Source organism: Dipteris shenzhenensis, chromosome 33 (assembly GCF_047967505.1).
Source record: "Dipteris shenzhenensis isolate YYH24624 ecotype China chromosome 33, Dip_SZ_1.0, whole genome shotgun sequence".
Taxonomy (NCBI): Eukaryota; Viridiplantae; Streptophyta; class Polypodiopsida; order Gleicheniales; family Dipteridaceae; genus Dipteris; species Dipteris shenzhenensis.
In genome coordinates, this window is record NC_141628.1 from 39846368 (window position 1) to 39866119 (window position 19752).

Sequence of the window (19752 nt, forward strand, 5' to 3'; positions counted from 1 at the left end):
AGGGCATCGAGAGAAGAGCATCCCCTTCTTTTGTTACACGGTCAATAATGCCAGGAGATTTCAGCTCAGTAGTAGAGGTTGGAGATCTTCCAGAGTTCCTCATTGGGAGACATTTGATATCACTGCAGATCTGCAGAGGTGCTTCTGGAGGAGACTCTGGAATTCCCACAGGAATAGAAAGATCACTCTCTTCTTTTGGCTCTCTATCCATGGTGGGATTGCAGTGAACCTTTGGAGATCCAGGTTCGGAGCCGACCCTACTTGCCCTCGTTGCCTCTCTGCTTCGGAGACTATTCAACATTATTAATGGGATCGCAGACAGGCGAGGATGATTTGGAGGAGGGTAGCTAGGATTTTGAGTCACTTTGCCAACTCCCCATTCTTTATGACATGGGGCTCACTGGCTTGGCTTTCTCTTACAGAGCCTCAGATATTCTATGAGAGACTTGACTTCTCTCGGGCCATTTTGGTTCAACGTCATCAGATTGAGTCCTGTTCGTTGGATGTGGTACCACACCTTCCTTTTACAGATGTACATGCCTCTGTGGATACTTCTTGGGAGATTTTAGCGAGCATAGCATCCTGGCATATCTGGAGAGCCAGATGCACAGAGGCTATGGAGGGTACTCAGGTTCATCCCTCGCACACTTTGGCTAGTATCTGGACAGGACACCGTACATACTTTGATGGCCGTATGGATGAGTATGCAGGGAGACTCCCGTGCAGCCTCAGCTAGGAAGGCTTCTTTCTTCAGGGAATGGAAGGATTCTCCTTTCTTCTCTGAGACTCCTACAGGGTTGAGGTGGCACTTTCAGCCTCAGCCTTGGTTGTTTTCCACCTCACTTTGAGGGGGTTTTATTTATCCTCATGATTTCATGATGTATTCCACTTTGAGCTTGCTCTCGCGGGGTTTTTTCTTCTACTTAATAGAAGTCTATTTCTTGAAAAAAAAAAAAAGTATCAGACTCTTTCATTTTCAGCTTATAAAATTGCATTTTCAGAAATACCTTGGAGTTGGTGATCTTGTTACCAAATATATTCTCGAGGCGTGCTTAAATCTCCTTTGCCTTGGACTTGAAGTCGATGTGATGAATCAATGAATCATCTAGGCAAAGACCGATGATTGCGATGGCCCTCGAATTGTGTTGCTTCCAAATCTTTCGTGTTTGAAGCTCCGTTGATGCCTCAAGTGCTTCATCATCTTCGATGGCATCCCAAACATTCTCCTTCATGAGAAGGAGTTGCACTTTTGTTTGCCATGTGGGAAATCCATTCCCCTTGAATTTGTCCACAAGGAGAGAGTTGGTGGAAAGCGAACCCATAATGCTGGCAGCTAGGAGAGAGAAGAGTGATGGATAGAATGAAGGGCACAAGCGAGCTGAGGGAGAAATGAAGGGCTGAGGAAGAAATGGGGGAAATGGCGGGCAAAAGGAAAAAAAAAATGACGGGCACAATGGAGATGTAGGAGAGGAAGAAATGGCGGGGCAGCAGCTCCAAGAGAATGTCAGGCAGAAGGAGCAAATGGTGGGCGGGAGCAGAGGTCAATGATGAAAGTATGGACAGCTCCACGTTGAGCTGGCTGCATCATGATTGGGCTGTCAAATCATTGAGCTCTAGAACAAAATTCGCACGCAGAAACAAAATTCGTCACTTCTTGCAAGGCCTGTAACTTTTAACAGAAAACTCAGATTGCAATGATGTAAAAACGAAATTTGTAGTACTTAAGGTCCTCTACAACTTTGCTGAAGACACAAAGCTGTGATTCTGCTTCTAGATCCGGATAGAAGCGTCACATCATCCGCAGGTCACATAAAAATGTAGTTGAAGGAAGGAGAAGAGAGGTGGCAGATCATGGCATGGAGAAGAGAGCTCTAGATGGAATCGGAGAAGCCATTCCTCCAAGGGCAATGAGGCAGAGAGGCTTCAATGTCCTCAATCTCTTACCTCAACCTCTTGGAAGATAGTCTAGCTCTGATACCATATGAAGATGCAAGACATGGAATGGAATGGAAAGGAAAAGCAAGACTAGGAAAGCATAATGGAAATGAAACAATGCGAGAAAGAAATATACAGCTAAGCAAAGTACTTACATGATCAAGAAAGGCATGAGGCTTGATGAAAATGACAATGAAAGTACAATGCCTTTATAGGATAGGCACACACACTCTAAGTGTCAAATATATATGGGATAAGTCCCATAGTGACACATGGCACTGTAGGATATAAAGTAGTATAGTACTACTCTAGAACACACTAAAAGTCACTCAAATTGACTCCATTTCCTAACAGTAGGGAGCCGGGTAGGAGGCCGTACGGCGGGAGGGCAACAGGCAGTAGGGTAGAGGGAGCGGGGTAGAGGAGGAGAGGGCGGGGGGCTGAGGGGAGAGGGAGTTGGGCTGAGAGGAGCTACAGGAGGGAGAGGAGAGCACAAAGGGGGGAGGGAGAGAAGGCCGTACAACTGAGGAGAAGGGGGAGCAGTAGCAAGGTTGGGGAGGAGCAGCAGCTCGTCAGTCCGATACTCAACTTCCAGCTCTTCTTTTTAAAATTCATCTTTGATTGGTGTTTAATTGTTTTGTTTGAAAATTGTAATTTATTTCGGTTGCAATTTGCTTCCCTAGTATAGGGAAAGTGCACTTGGCTTTATTTGTTTTTCCAGTTTTTTTTGGTTTTAAACAAAGAAAAATGAAACAAAACCAGAAATTGAAAAACCTTGTAAATATGGAGAGAAATAACCACCAAGAAATGGAAATTATGGATGATGCCAAAAGGGATAATGGAACCCCTAATCTATTGTTCAATTGATGGGAAAGGGTAAATAAAAATGGAGTACTATAGTAAACTATAGGTCAGAGCGATATGTGGGGTGGATGTTTGATAGGAATTTAGATGTCATTCAAGGGTGGCTCCACAAGTGGGATGAAGCATTTGCCATTTGTGAAGCTCACAATGACATAATGATGATCGTTGAAGTCACCACACACATGTTGTGGAGGTTACAGATAGATGGTGGATTAAACAACAAAAGTGTGGTGTCGCTCCAGTTACAAGGAAGAATTTTAAACTGGAGTTTTAGTAGAAATATTTATGCCATTAGATGAAGCTTCTAGACTGTGGGATGAGTGTAGATATATAAGGTAGAGATTTGTCAGGAGCTGAATGTACTGATAAGTTCTAAGAGATAATTATGAAGATCCCAAAATTCACCAGAGTTTTTTCAAGTCAAAGACTACAAGACTAATGTTTGGCTTGAATGATAGAATTAAAATGGAGGTCTACAGAAAATATGCCCACACACTCGATGATGCAATAGCAATTGCATTGGATTACGAGGATGCAAGCGGCAAGACTATTGGTTTTGCATGCCTTATAGCTCAATATCAGTTCCCAATGACTTTTCAAAAAAAGTTCATCAGGCATCTAGGGAAGGCCATAAGTATGCAAGGTATACCATAGATGATGATATGCTTAAACGAAATGGCAAGGTTAATATGGAATTAGTGTCCTCATCTGTGTGTCTTCAAATAATCTTCAAAAGTGCAAGGTAATCCTTCAAGTCATCTTCATCAAACCATTGACCATCTTTCATAGGATATCCTTCAAACTTTATCAAATATCGAGAACTCTATCTATTCTTGGTACTCTTGATCTCATGGAATAGTATACACTCCAGAACAAGTAATTCTACCCCATCTTCAAGTTCTGGTTCCTCTTCTTCAATGGTCCTCACACCTTTAAATGGCTTCAAGATGCTAACACAGAAACCATTCTTCATCCTTCAGCTAGTCGGTAATGTCAGTGCAGGACATCCAAGTGTTGAAAAGACATACGAGCTTGTAAAATGGGATTTCTTTTGTCCAAAGATGAAAAAGAGATTGCCCAAAGAAGGAAGGCCAAAGAAGTCTTCTAATGCAGCCCCTTCTTGTTAGAGCGCTCCATCAACACTTTCTGCACGTTCCACATGGTTGGCACCCGACCACCATCTACAGATTAGGAGGCCCCTTCTCTTTTCCCTGGGCATGCTTTGCTTGCACAACAAAGTGTGAGGGAAAGAGGGGAGTGGAACGTTAGGAGACAGAGACACAAGGAGTGTGGGTGTGTAAGAATGTCTTGAGCCACATCACAAACTCAAAGGTTTTATTAGGATTAGGTATTCCCCCTATGACTGTCTTAAGACAGTCATAGTGGTCATAACATTTAAAAGGGTGGCAATGTGCCTTTACCCCAATAACCTCCCACCTAAAGGCCAATGTGCCTAAAGGGGAGAAAAGAATAAAAATTACAGCAATATACAGTTACTGTATACAAGACCATAAAATAAGAATGGTCTCATCCTAATCCCATGATGCGGCGACAATGTGCAAACCGCTCTGTAGGCAAGCTCTTAGTGAGCAAATCTGCAGGATTATCATCAGTATGCACCTTCACAAGCTCAAGCCGCTTGTCTTCCAGTACCTCCCTGATGAAATGGTATTTCACATCTATGTGCTTGGTCTTCTGATGAAAGACCGGATTCTTTGCCAACATGATAGCACTCTGACTATCACAATGCAAAACTGGCATATCTCCTGTAATGCCCAAATCTCCCACCAGCCGAGTAAGCCATATTGCTTCCTTGCAAGCATCAGTGGCTGCAACATATTCAGCTTCAGTGGTTGACAGTGCAATGCATTTCTGCAACCGAGACACCCATGATATAGCACCTCCTGCAAATGTGAAAATATAACCGGTAGTAGACTTCCGGTTATCTGCATTCCCTGCATAGTCTGAATCTGTAAAACCATGCACCAATGCATCTTGCCTACCATAGCATATGCACAAGTCTTTGGTACCCTTGAGATACCTCAAGACGCCTTTCACTGCTTCCCAGTGCCGCTTGCCTGGATTTGCCATATACCTGCTGATGACTCCCACCGCAAAAGCAATATCAGGACGAGTGGCAACCATGGCATACATCAAAGAACCAACTGCAGATTCATACGGAACCTTGGCCATCTCAGCCTTATCATCATCTGATCTGGGGCTGTCCTTACTGCTGAGTTTTAAATGTGGAGGCAACGGGGTACTAATAGACTTCCCCCCCCTCCATTTTAAACCTCGGCAGTACTTTGTCAATGTACTCCTTTTGTGACAGAAACAAAAGTCCCTTGGACCTGTCACGTGTAATCCGCATACCAAGAATATGGTTTGCATCACCCAAGTCTTTCATGTCAAAAGACTTATGTAGTTGCTTCTTCAAAGCACTAATCTCCGGTTGAGATTTGCTGGCAATCAGCATGTCATCCACATATAGAATGAGTAGCATCAAACTGCCATCCTTTGCCCGTTTAGTGTACAAGCAGTGATCGGTCTCACACCTATGATACCCTTGGGACTGCATGAAGGCGTCAAACTTCTTGTACCATTCCCTTGGCGCCTGCTTGAGTCCATACAAGCTCCTCTTGAGCTTACACACAAGCTGCTCTTTCCCTTTAACAGCATATCCCTCTGGCTGACTCATGTAGATCTCATCATGGAGATCTCCGTGAAGAAAAGCAGTCTTCACATCCATCTGACATAAATCCATGTCCTCATGAGCAACAAGAGCTAACACTGCTCTCAAAGTAGTCATCTTGACTACAGGGGAAAAGATCTCATCAAAGTCAATGCCCTTCTCCTGCTTAAATCCCTTGGCAACCAATCTGGCCTTATACCTCGGTAAAGCATTTGAATCCACTTTGACTTTGTAAACCCACTTGCATGGCAAAACCTTTCTGCCTGCAGGTAGCTGCACCAAGTCCCATGTATCATTATGAAGTAAGGAGTCCATTTCTGACTGCATGGCTTTCTCCCACTTCCTTTTCTCTGTTCTTCCCATAGCTTCCCTGAAGCTGGAAGGCTCACCACAATCTGTCAGCATGATAAAATCAGCCACATTATTGGCTCCTGGAACAAACCTGTCAGGAGGCCGTTGTACACGGGTGCTCCTCCTAACAAAATGCTCCGTATTAGGCTGCTGTCTAGCCTGTTCGTCATGCATGACGGGTGGCTGTACCACCATATTTGGCTGTCCTACAGCGCCATTTGCTGGCATATCCAGTGGTGCATCATTGGCAAAATTGTCTGGCTGATTTTCAGCCTGTATACCCTCTTGAACAGGGTTATCTACAGCAGCCTTCTGCTGCATATTAATGGGCATTCTTTGCTGTCCGACATCATCATAAACAACCCTCCTGTATTCCACAGGTTGCACGGGTTCTCTGTGTACACAATCCTCTTTAAAGATGACGTCATTGCTGCATATAATCTTCCGTTTGATGGGATCCCATAACCTGTACCCCATTTCACCTTCGTCACCGTAACCCATGAAGATGCATCTGAAAGACTTTGGCTCCAGTTTGGTGCGCAGTTCTTTGCGTACATGAGCAAAGCACTCGTAGCCAAACACACGTAAGCGTCCGTACAGCCGGTACGGCTGCCTGTCGCGGTTGGTCGCGGTCGCGACTGGCTGCCTGTGCAGCCTGGTTGCGCGCGGCCGGTGCTGCGCGCGCTGGCTGCGGCCGCCGGTAGGCTGGTAGCAGCTAGCAGCAGCTAGCTGCTGCTGCAGCTATGGGTGCTCGCGCACCTGCTGCGCCCTGCTTGCTGCTGCCCTGCTGCGCCCTGCTCGCGCACCTGCTGACATAGGGCACGAGGCCCAAGGGGAGAGGGAGGGGTAGACCGGAGTGAGAGGGAGAGGGTGGCTCTGATACCACTTGTGAGGGAAAGAGGGGAGTGGAACGTTAGGAGACAGAGACACAAGGAGTGTGGGTGTGTAAGAATGTCTTGAGCCACACCACAAACTCAAAGGTTTTATTAGGATTAGGTATTCCCCCTATGACTGTCTTAAGACAGTCATAGTGGTCATAACATTTTAAAGGGTGGCAATGTGCCTTTACCCCAACACAAAGGTGTTCCTTCAGCTCCATCTCTGGATCCAGCCTTCCGAGCAGCCCCCTTCCACTTTAGTACTGCAGCGACCTCTTATTGATCAAGGAAAGGATTTTGAGAAAGCTTATGACAGACTAGATTGGGGTTTCTTGGAGGGTACCCTTCTACACTTTGGCTTTGTAAATGCTTGGATCACAGGGGGGTTTTTATTGTACAAATCAGGCCGCAACCAAGTGCTTATCAGAGGGGACAAGGGAGAGTGATTTCACATTTTTAGATCAGTCCGAAAGGTATGCCCTCTTGCTCCTTTCATGTATTTATTCATGGCTGAAGCAATGAACATCTTTTTGAGATCTCATGCTGACATGATTAGGTTGAGGCTTTTCTTGAGGAAGGATGAGAAGATCTTGCTGATGACACTACTGTTTTTTTTGGATGCCACTACGTAGACTATCACTTCTTTCATTTTGTTCTATAGCAACTGCACATACAAATTGAAAAAAACCAGCTTTTTTGGGATGCCACTCCATAGACCAGCACTTCTTCCAATTTGTTCTGTAGCAATTGCACATATCAATTGGAAAAAAGCCAGTGGATTCTGGATTAGTGATGAGGACACCCTGGATTAGGAGACTGATTCCTGTTTTACTTCAATTTTAGAGGGGTGTCTCTGTCTGGTACTTGGGCTGCCAGGTTGGCATGGGTATCTCTTCTTGACAGCAGTCTGCTTTTGTGTTAGAGAGCATCAAGAGAAAACTCTTCTTCGAGAGTTCAACGCTTCTGGGGTAATAGTTGTTAAGTAGGAATTGCTCACTCTAGGGATTGCATCACTCAGCTCAGGTCTCACCATTGCTCTACATGGATTGGGGCTTTTACAAGTAAGGTATCCCAATTCAGGTCATAGGACTTCAACAAGGTTCAGAGGGGGATGGTTTGTTTTTTTATGTTCACACTGGGGGCAGATTATCCAGGTCTAGCTAGGTATGAGGACATAGTTGTGGACTTTCTTTTTGAGCTTGTTAGGGTTTTGGGTCATGTGGAGCAGTGTTTCTTGACTTTAAGTTGGTATCTGGATCACATTCCCCTAGGTTCATGGGGGATTTGGCTCTATGGAGATGTCCCATAAAGAATTTGAAGTGAGATCCCGAGAAGTAGGAATTGATTGATGCAGGGAACCATGAGAAGAGTCTCCCATTCTTTCATTGCACGGTTAGAAACGCAAGGAGGTTTTAGCTCTCAGCCCTACGTGTGGAGGCGTTTCAGCAGCTGCAGTAGTAAAATGAGCCGATTTCAACAGCAAGTGTTCCAAAAGTTGATTTCCCGTGATGGAATTGCTTCTGGAGGCCACAGGTGCTCTCAGGTGTGTAGAAACCAAGCAGAGCAGCAAGAATGTGGGCTCAAAACACTGGCAAACAATTTGGAAATCTGTCAATGGCTGAGGGAATGGATTCTCTACCTGCTCTGATACCACTATAGGCTAGGGCAAGCAATGAAAGCTAAAAAATGGAGGTAAGAAGACAAAAAACGAGATGCTATAATGAATTGCTGCAAAACTGAGATTGGAGGCTCAAGAGAGAGCCAACATAACAAAACCCTAAAGCTAAGTGTCCTAACTAGACTAAGTGTCCTAACTGTCCTAAGTGGTACATGTACTAACTGTACCAACTGGCCTAACTGAATGTAACTAGGCCTATAGGCACATACCAAGGAATGAGTGGCACCTATGTATAGCCCATAGAATGGCCTACATTATTATATTAGGAAGACCCATAATGATTTTATTTTTGTTAAGTCGTAAACTTTACATGTTTTGGATAGTGATTGTTAATAACAAAGTTTCTACTATTTTTGTCAAGTTCTAGGAATTCGCAATATCTATTCAGTAAAGTAACACTATACTTTGCTATTGTACAGGGATTTTCAATGTAATTTCTTGACTGGAGCAGCTCCAAACTCATTCAACTCAAACACGTAAGTTGTACCAGTACTGTATTGTCAAGGTTGCTATTAAAAGACCAAGTCAAATTGGTATAAGAAAGTTGTCTTGGCATGGCTTACTTGGAAGAATTTTTACTAAGGTTCCTTATGTCCTCATGTACTTGATCTTGAGACCTATTAAATCATTTGTCCTCCTCCTTTTAACGTCATTGGATATCTGTTAGGAAATGGAGTCAATTTGAGTGACTTTTAGTGTGTTCTAGAGTAGTACTACACTACTTTATATCCTAGAGTGCCATGTGTCACTATGGGACTTATCCCATATACATTTGACATAAAGGCATTGTACTTTCATTTTCATAATCATCAAGCCTTATGCCTTTCTTGATCATGTAAGTACTTTGCTTGGTTGTATATTTCTTTCTAGCATTTTTTTATTTCCTTTATGCTTTTCTAGTCTTGCTTTTCCTTTCCATTTCATTCCATGTCTTGCATCTTCATTTGGTATCAGAGCTAGACTATCTTCCAAGAGGTTGAGATAAGAGATTGAGGACATTGAAGCCTCTCTCCCTCATTCCCCTTGGAGGAATGGCTTCTCCAATTCCATATTGAGCTCTACTCCCTCCAACCTGAGCCTCACCAACAATGGCAACTCAACTCAAGGCTCGTGGCAACTCCAATGGTGTGAGGCAGCTCAGCTCCTTTCGTGGCAGCCCCATGCTTTGCTCCTAGGCGCCATTCTCTTGGCCTAGTGCCCAGGTCGCTGCAAGCAGCAAGCCCGTCATTCTGTCCGCTTCTCTGTCCGTACCAGCCGTACAAATAGATGTACAACAGTACAGACTGTTGTGCCGTACAGTCTGTCCGTACAACCTGCCGGCTCCTCTTCTCTACCTGCTGCTGTTCTGCCCGCCATTCCTTCCTCTCCTACATCTCCATTGTGCCCGCCATTTTTTTCCTTTGCCCACCATTTCTCCCATTTCTTCCTTTGCCCGCCATCCTCAGCCCTCCATTTCTCCCTCAGCCCTCCATTTCTCCGTCAGCTCACCTGTGCCCTTCATTCTATCCGTCACTCTTCTCTCTCCTAGCTGCCAACTTTATGGGTTCGCTTTCCACCAACTCTTTTCTTGTGGACAAATTCAAGGGGTTCTTGTGGACAAATTCAAGGGGGACGGATTCCCTACATGGCAAACAAAATTGCAACTCCTTCTCATGAAGAAGAATGTTTGGGATGCCATCGAAGATGATGAAGCCCTTGAGCGATAGTCCTCCTAAAACAATGTATTTCTTTTATATTTTTGGTGTGTGGCTCCATGTTCCTCATTAGTCTTTGGAGCCAGGTGGGGATGTACTGTGGGAGCCATGTGTTTTTTTGGCTTTGATAGGTCTATTTGTTGGTGCATTGGTCTTCTAGACCTCTGAGTTGATCATGCATCCATGCATGATGACCCTCTGAGCCATGCTAGATGAGATTTCTATGTTATGCTCACTAGCCTCTGAGCTATGCTCACTCGTCTCTGAGATTGTGTGGGAGCCATGTCTTGTTCTAGACTGGCATGCACAGTTTTGATGACCATCATTTTCATGTTCTGTTCTTGGTTCCATTCTAGTAGTCCCTCACCTTTCCTCCATGGGGGGTGTTAGGAAATGGAGTCAATTTTGAGTGCCATGTGTCACTATGGGACTTATCCCATATACATTTGACACTTAGAGTGTGTGTGCCTATCCTATAAAGGCATTGTACTTTCATTTTCATAATCATCAAGCCTCATGCCTTTCTTGATCATGTAAGTACTTTGCTTGGTTATAGATTTCTTTCTAGCATTATTTCATTTCCTTTATGCTTTTCTAGTCTTGATTTTCCTTTCCATTCCATTCCATGTCTTGCATCTTCAATATCATGGCATTGCATCCCTTCTCTAAGAAAGGTGATTAGAGTCTTGAAGTAGTTTCTAGCTTGTACGAGAATTAAACCCATCAATTCATGTTCTTAGACATGGTAAACGTGGACTAAAAACTCAATTGTGTGGAGTATTAGTACATAGATACTGACTCTTTTGCAATGTATGGATTGATAGTTTATATAAACATGATAGTAATCAAGTGGAAACTTCCATCATAAAGGCAATACAAAAAGTCAAAGATGTGTTGGGTGCAGGAAGCAATGAAACAGGAGTGGAGTGCGGGAAGCAAACAACAAGCTGGAGCAAAACATAGTACTGCTCAAATGGATCGAAGGAAAATACAAAGGGTGGCCTATATGGCCCCCAAGTCAACCATATGGTTGACCAGATAAGTCAACTCATAGAGTTGACCTGACCTACAAGGCTCATACTAGGGCTAAGTGCTAACAAACCCCCCTCCATGGTATGCCTGAAGTATTTTGGAAATATCTCAGGAATACCTAGAAACTACTTCATGGTTACACATATTCGTCTCAAAGGGATATAGCAACTATGATATGTATAGAGTGATCCCTCACGTAACAAAAGGAGCCAAGTGTAAAGCATGTCGAAATGCCTCAAACATGGGACGCAGTAAAGATTTCGTGAAAACATCTGCGAAGTGTTCCTCGGTGGGAACATAGGACAATTGGATGTCTCCACCAGACAGTGGCTCTCGAACATAGTGATAGTGGAATTCAATATGCTTTGTGCGCGCATGAAACAATGGGTTTCTAGCAACCACCAAAGCACTCTGGTTGTCGGTGTAGATCGTAGTCGGGCTGAACGAGATCAAGATCTACAAGTAACTTGCGAAGCCAAACACACTCTACTGTAGCTGTGAAAGCTACTCTGTACTCAGCCTCACAACTGGATGTGGCAACTGTAGGCTGCTTCTTGCCGAATCAAGAGATGCACGAAGCTCCAAGCATAAAACAATTGCCGCTATGTGACACCCTAGTGTCGTAACATCCTGCCCACCAGTTGCGCTGTCCGTGAATGCATGCAAAACAAGTGGGGCCTCTGAACCATAGAGTAAACCAAGTGGGGCCTTTGAACCCAAATGCTGCGTGGCCTTCAAGTATCAAAAGACTTGCTTCACTGCTTGCCAATGCTGCATACTAGGCTTGTGCATGTACCTACTACTGAGCTGGGAAATGGCATACTGGAGATCAGGCAAGGTATGACAAAGGTATATGAGGCAACCAACAGCATGCTGATAAAGGGATGCATCAAATGGTGGACTTCCATCCTTGGAGGAGAAACGAAAGCTAGGCTCCAATAGAGTAGAAACTGGCTTGCAATGCTTGAACTAGAAGCGATCAAGGAGCTGTCCAATATACTTGGACTGACTCATCATTATACCCCCCTCAACATATGCAAACTGTACGCCTAAATAATAGTGCAACTGGCCCAAATCTGTCATGGCAAAAGACTGCTGTAAATCAGCGTTGAAATCTGCAATTTGTTCCATATCTGGCCCAATGATAAGCATGTCATCCACATATAAAATCAGAATTAAAAATTCTGATGCACTCTTTCGGACATAAAGAGTGGCCTCGGTTGGGCTATTTTGAAAGCCACGGGCTGTCAAAAATGCATGTATCTTCGCATACCATGCCCGGGGTGCTTGCTTCAAGCCATAGAGGGCTTTTCTGATCCAGCAAACCATATGTTTAGAACCTAATTATTCAAAACCAAGTGGCTGAGTGATATAGACCTCTTCCTGAAGATCACCATGAAGGAAGGCAGTCTTGGTGTCCAGCTGATGAACCTCCCAATGTTGATGAGATGCCATAGCAATAACACACTTGATAGTAGTAATGCATGAGGTGAAAGCAAAGGTCTCCTCAAAGTCAATGCCGTGCTGTTGTGCATATCCCTTTGCAACCAAGCGGACTTTGAGGCGGTCAACATTGCCATCAGCTTTTCTTTTCACCTTGTAGACCCACTTTGTGCCAATGGCACGCTTGCCTGCTGGCAAGTAACACAACTCCCAAGTGTTGTTAGCATGAATGGATTCAAGCTTAGCCTTCATGGCATCCATGCAGTCGTTGTTGTCAAAGGCATCCTTGTGACATAAAGGTTCCTCATTGCAAGCAGTAGCAACCAAAGCTACAGCCAAATAGTTGCCATGCATCTGTTTATGCGCACCTCTAGTGCGGGCTGGCAAAGGCTCAGCTTGTTTGCTGTCCTTGAGTGTGTCCAAAAGCCATCTCGGGACTGATTTTTTCTGTTTAATGACAGCACTCTCCTGTGCAACTGCCTGCTCAATAGCATGATCATCAACTAAAGGCATATCAGGCTGAGCAAGAACAATTGGAGGAGAATGTGCACTGGTAGAAGTGTATGGCACAACACTTTGCACTGGCTGCGCTGGATCTGTGGGCGATTGAAAGAGAGGCAACAAGGTATCAAAGACATCTGAAGAATCAACAGTAGGCTGTTTTTTGCATTCCAGCCAAGGTAAAGGCACATTTTCAGCGAATACATCTCTATTGACAATGACCTTGCCCATGCTGGGTGGATACAACCTAAATCCCTTGCTCATCTTACCTGACCTGGTAGCTGAAACAAATCTTCCAAGGTAGAATCCCTCCTGCCAAGGGGAGGAAAATCCACATGAGAAAGGACCCCTACACCTGTGGAGGGAGATGCACTGTCAATAGGGATTCCCATAACAACATTCCCAAAGGTGGAGGGAACAAAATCCTCCTCTCCAATATTTGCCATATTTGCTAGGACAGAGAATGAGTTCCTATGAATCAAGCCTGGCAGTGGAGTACGAAGAATCCCTGCACTCAAAGGGGGTGAAGGAGAGGCCACCCTCTTGCTTCTGTTGATAGAAAGAGGCAAGTGGCTTCACCAAAAAAGTGTCAGGGATCTGAGAATCAGACTGAACATCATCCCTGGTCTTGTCAAAATGTGGAAGTGGAGTATCTCTGGTGGGGAGTGAGCTACTAGAAGGCCCCTCCTAGATTGCATGTAATGGAACAAGGGTAGGGGCATGTGCGTCCACTACTAAGATGGGAATATCAGGCTGAACATCATCCCTGGTCCTATCAAAATGTGGAACTGGAATATCTCTAGTGGGGAGTGAGTTACTAGAAGGCCCCTCCTGGACTGCATGTAATGGAACGGGGGCAGGGGCATCTGCGTCCACTAAGATGGGAATATCAAACCGAACATCATCCCTAGTCCTGTCAAAATGTGGAACTGGAGTATCTCTGGTGGGGAGTGCGTTACTAGAAGACCCCTTTTGGACTGCATGTAATGGAACGGGGGCAGGGGCATCTGCGTCCACTACTAAGATGGGAATATCACCCGCTTAAAGCTGAGGAGGATCGAGAGCACATGAAGTGGAGGATAAAAAACGTTGACCAGTAGTGTCCCCCGTAGTGATGGTGGTGGATCAAAAACATTGACCAGTAGTATTCTCTTGTAGAGACGGTGGAGGATCAATAACCTTGATTGGTACCGAGCAGGAACGACATGTGTGGATTGTGTTGAAGGTCTTGGATGCATTGTTGGTGCTAAATGTGTCCCTAGTACTGGTCTGGTAGCGCGTGTTGAAGATGCAGGGCGAGAAGATGGTGCCAAAGGAGAGGTATGAGGGGGAGCTGCACTAGAAGACTGCTTGGGTCATTTCTTCGTCCTTGGGCAATCTCTTGCAAAGTGCCCAAAGGATCTTTAAATCCTGCACTGATGTTGTTTGCTAGTAATCTCAACTCTCTGGCAAAAGGAGCCATTCGGACGCATAATGTGGTCATCCATGATGTGAGGGTCTATAACCAGGACTCTTAACTCTCAGCATTCCATCTGCCAATAATTGCCTTCGTTGCTAAACAAGGCAAGCCGGGGAGGGGGGGATCTCTACAACCAAACCAGAAGTGGCTCCAATGGTAGGAAAGACTCGATGGTACACCTATGGAAGGCCAATAAATCTGATGAAAAGAGAGGTAATCTAAGTGTCCTCCACAACAGGGTCGAAGCCCAAGGTCAAGGGCGAGAGAAAGATCCTCCTAGAGCCTAGTGTCAAGGGATTTGTCTGAAGCATTGTAGCCACATACTTAGGAGTATCAAAACCCACCTGGAAGAAACCTCGTCCCAATAAGCAAAGATCAGTGAGATGGGATGCGAGGTCTCCCGGTGTAGCTGCGAGCATCCAATCTCTAGCTTGTAACCTAGAAGGGAGGGACCCAAAGATGCGGGTGATAGGAGAGGTAGAGCTTTCAAGCTCTATGTCCCTTTTGAGTAGTTGCAACTTGACTCTAGAAAAAATAACTGGTCTTGTGGGGCAGCCGGTGGGGGTGGAAGGGATGGGGTTGAATGGGAACCCATTCGTCAATCTAATGAAGATTCGTCGGACAACTTCTATTGCTGCTGCAGGAGGGGACATGAGAGGACCCAGAAGAGAGAGGAGGTTGAGGGAAGGGAAGAGGAGGGTGAGGGTGAGGGTGAGGGGGAGGGGGAGGGGGAGAGGAGAAGGGTGAGAGAGGGAGAGGGTAGAGGGTAGAAGGGAGAGGGGCGGGGAGGGGGAGGCCGGAGGAGGGGGGAGAGAGAGTGAGAAGGCGGAGTATTGGGGGGGGGGTAGGAGGCAGGGGAGGGTGGCGGGAGAGGGATGCAGGGGTAGGGGGCGGAGAGGGCGGGGGGGAAGGGAGCGAGGGTAGGGGGCTAAGAGGCGAGGGAAGGGGTGGTGGTAGGGAGCTGAGAGGAGGGGGAAGAGGGCGGGGTAGGGAGGGAGAGAGGGTGGGGGAGAGGAGGCGGGGGAAGGGGCAGGGATGGGGAATGGGGAGGGAGGAGGAGAGGGGCTGGCTGAGGAGAGAGGGGAGGCTGAAGGGGGGGAAGGGGGGGGGATTTAAGGGAGAGAGGGGGGCTGACTGAGAGAGGGAGAAGGATGAAACACAGTAAAGGGCTGGAGCAAGACGTTGAACTATAAAAGATGAACTACGGGAAAAAAAAGGAGTGGGTTTAAGACGAAGTGGATTATTAAAGGTAGTGCCTTAGAGCCTAGTAGCCAAGCCAAGCAAGAAAAGCCAGTAGAGGCTCCTTCTAAACCAAGTACCACCATAGGAGTGAAGAGAAAAGTAACTCCAATGGTAGGCCGAGCTTGGTCAAAATCTAGAAAAAGTGAGGAGAGAAGGCTTATGTTCTTGATGCTTTCAACCTCATTAGTGATGGAAAGATTAGTGATGGAAAGATTGTCCAAGTAACAAGGAACGTAGGGCTGAGATGGTGGTCTTAGAATGCAACGTAGAAATCCAGAGTTGACTAGATGCAGATTCAGCTACTAGTAGGATCTTCTAAGAGGTCAATGCCTATGTTATTGTGTGTATCAGTTGCTAAGTTAGTGCACTACCAGGCTGTGAAGTGCTGTAGCAGCTCCTGCGAGCTTCCCCTCCCCCTCCGTACCTCTACCTCCCCCTAGCCCCTCCTTGCCTCGCCCTCTCCCGCCCCTACCCCTCCGCCCTCACCTCCCCTCACCCCCTGCTGCCACCGCGCCCTCCCTCGTCACACCCGCCCCACCCCCGCCTCACCCCTGCCCTCCGTCCTCACCCCCCCCTCGCACCTCCGTCTCTCCCCCCCCTCACCGCAGCCCCCCCGCCTTCTCCCCTCACTCCCCGCCTCACCCCCACCTCGCTCCGCCCCCCTCGCCACGCTCCACCCCCGCCCCGCTACCGCTCCGCTCACCCCTACCCCGCTACCCCTTCCGCTCCACCCCGCTACCCCTTCGCTCCACCCCGCCCCTCTTCCGCTCCGCTCAACCCCCGCCTCCCATTCCGCCCCCTCACCCCTCGCCTTCCGCCCCCGCCCCCTCCCGTCTCTCCGCCCTTCCGATCCACCCCCGCCTTCCTCTCCCGCCTTCACCCTCGCCCCCCCGCCCATTCGCTCCACCCCGCCCCTCCGTCCCACCCTTTCCCCCCGCCCCCCGTCCCTCCTCTCGCCCCACTCCGCCTCTCCCCCGCCCCCGTTTCCGCTCCCGCCTCCCCACCTCACCCGTTCCCCGCGTCCACTCCTCCACCCCGCGCCACCCCCGTTCCCGCCACACCCAGGCTCCACCCTTCCGCTCCTACCCCCCCCTTTTTTGGGTGGCAGCCTCTTCCTCATCGGAAGCCTTGCAGTTTGTCTTGGCGGTATGGCGGCTCCCTGCCCGGAACCGGAGGCCCAGACGGTCCCTCCCTCTCTAGATGCCTACCGCGTTATCCTGACAGAGCAACAATCATCTCGGGTTCAAGAGGTTGCCAATGACTTTGCCCTTACCTCTGTCTATGGCAGAGTCATTGGACATTCCCCCTCCAGATCAGCCATCAGGGACTGGCTCCAGTCCACTCTCATTCTAGAGGACGGCCATATTGAGGAGGTGGCCCTTATGGGAAGGGGCATCTTCTGGCTTAAACTCTCCAATGCGAAAGTTGCGAGCACCCTGATTGCTGGCTCCCCCACGTCAGTGGATGGAAAGATTATCATGATAGTCCCGTGGTACCGTGGATTCAGCGCAACAGATTTTGATGCTCGGTTCCGTATACATCCAGTGACGCTAGTTTTTCCTCGTCTTGCTGCTGAGCTGCGGCCGATTGTTAGGGACCTGGGATCCACTTTGGCTGGGTTATGCACGATACTTTCGCCGATGTGGTGACTACAGCAGGAGCCCCCCGAGTCCGTGTGGCTGTGGCGGATCGTGCGACTCTCCCGGCAGTGATCGAGATCGTGACAGGTGCCGGCAGCATCACCCAGAGCATGGTAGTCACCGGACAGCCAGGACAGTGTCTGAGGTGTCACGGCTTTGGGCACCTGGCGGCTGTTTGCCCACGCTTCGCCAGCTCTTCTCGGCCTCCCCTGCCCCCTCCTCTCCGCCCCCTCCCCCCCCCTCCGGGCAGCCACGCCAGGAGGAGAAGAGGCAGCCGGAGCCCGGACCAGAGTTAGCTGGCGGCTGGACTGAGGTTAGAAGGAAAAGAGGAAGGAACAAGAAGATTTCTGATAAAGGCAAGGAGGCAGAGGTTACCCAGCCTGCAGCTGCACCTCAGAGACCCGATAGGCAGCCGCCCCAGGGACATGGGAGAGCATCTTCTTCGACGGTAGCCCGCCCTCCACAGCCTCAGGTCCCCCTCTCTTCCTCTCCCCAGCCCCAGTCCATCCCCCAACTGCACCCCTTATCTCCCGACCCGCAGCTGCAGCCCCCTCCTCGTCCTCCTCAGTCTTCTCCCCCTCCTTTCTGCAGCCCCAGCTCCCGATGCAGCCCCATCCCTCCCCCCCCGCCTCTTCCAGATCTCCCACAGAGCTAGCTGCACCGACGGTTCCTCAGCCGAGGGCAGCCCCCGCTCCCCCTCCTCCTCCTCCTCCGCCAGCCGCCCCTGAGGAGTCCGAGATGCCTATTCCCCAGCCTCCTCCTCCTCCCCCTCCCCCTCCGCTGGCAGGACACCTAGAGTCTACACCACCACCGGCGCAGGCTTCTCCGTCCGCTAGCCCCTCAGTGGCAGACTCTGACGGGCTTCAGCTTCAGGAGAGAGAGCTACCCCGTGACTTTTACAGATCTGGCCCCTGGGACTACTTGGATGTGGCCGACCTCGGGACCTTCCCTGCTTATCTCGACATCAGTATCTTCCTGCTCCGCAAAGGGGCGGATGGGAAGATAGCCGCCTTGGCCCCTAGGGATGGCCCTAGCTTTGCTTTCACGTTCCTTAGCGACGGCACCGAGACCTGGACAGACGACTCGGTTTGGGAGGCTCTCAGGGAGCAAACGCATGCTCAGGTTTGCTCCTGGATAGGCCCGTCCGCCGGTGGGCAGCTTCTCGAGACTCAGTGGTCCGAGGGTGACGTGCGCCTGCGGTGGCGTTGCGCCGCCAAACGCTTCAGACTGATTGTGATCCTCAGGCCCCCCCTGTCTTGGCCCCTCCCCCAAGATGTCAGAGCCTGGACTCCTCAGAAACTCCGTGCCTTCTACGGGATGTCCACCTCAGAGATCTCGAGCTGGCTCGAGAAAGCTTTCGTTCATGGTACCAAAGGCCTCTCGCCTTTGCTGAAGGTGTTGAAGGATGGGCAGGACGACCCCGCTTCCCCCTCCAAACCTTCCCATAAGCGCCAGCGCCTCCACTCCGAAATGTCAGCTTCTTCTTCGACTTCGACCGCGAGCAGACAGTTGTTCGCAGCCTCCCAGCCCTCACCATGAGCCTACACCTCGTATCCTGGAATGTGAACGGGTTTCACTCTTCTGGCACCCGTGGTCCTAGGAAGCTCATTTTGAGACAGGAACTTCAGCCAGCAGTGATTGGTCGTTTGGATGTACTTCTGCTCCAGGAGCACAAGCTTTCGGCGGCTCACTCCCGTAGATGCGGGAAGATTCTCCCTGGTTGCTCTCACACCTACTGGGAGCCCTCGATCGGCGCACTGGGGAGGAGTGGTGGTGTCTGTACTTCCGTGGGAGAGCAGCTAGCTCAGGGAGTTTTCGGTCATGGCACGTTGATACCAGGTCGTGCCCTTTGGGTAGGCCTGGAACTGGAGGGCTCCAGAGTTGGAATCCTCAACATTTATGCTCCCACAGATCTCCGTTGTAGAGCCACCTTCTGGAGGACACTTACAGGGATTCTTCCAGACATGGATTCCTGGATTGTTGGAGGTGACTTCAACAATTTGGAGACCTTGGAGGACCAGCAGGGCAGAGGACCGGAGTTTACAGGTATGTCTCAGGCAGAGCAGTCCGCTTGGGACTCTTTTATCTTTGCGACAGGAGGAAGGGACTGCTGGCGAGACCCGTCCTTTCGGCGTTGGCACAGGAGCTTGGATTTCTCGTGGGGCTTCCGCAGGGAAGGAGGCAGACTCCTGGAGAGGCTGGATAGATTTTATGTTAGTGATTGGGCCATCAGCAGAGGCGGTCAGGCCGGCATAGTTCCAGGGACGACACTTTCCGACCATGCGCCTGTGCTCCTATCATTAGATTCGGCAGCTCAGGCCTTCCCCCCCGCTCATGCCGGAT

The 19752-nt window shown here is 48.6% G+C and overlaps 1 protein-coding gene across 3 annotated transcripts in view; it reads left to right on the top strand.

Moving 5' to 3' along the window:
* Window positions 1-19752, top strand: part of LOC147880104 (leucine-rich repeat receptor protein kinase HPCA1-like) — a 217811-nt gene that overhangs the window by 38217 nt on the left and 159842 nt on the right. For all 3 annotated transcript variants that reach the window (XM_087371552.1, XM_087371553.1, XM_087371554.1), the window contains one exon: window positions 8818-8874. In XM_087371552.1, coding sequence (XP_087227678.1) covers window positions 8818-8874 — 57 coding nt within the window. The remainder of the gene's footprint in view (window positions 1-8817; window positions 8875-19752) is intronic.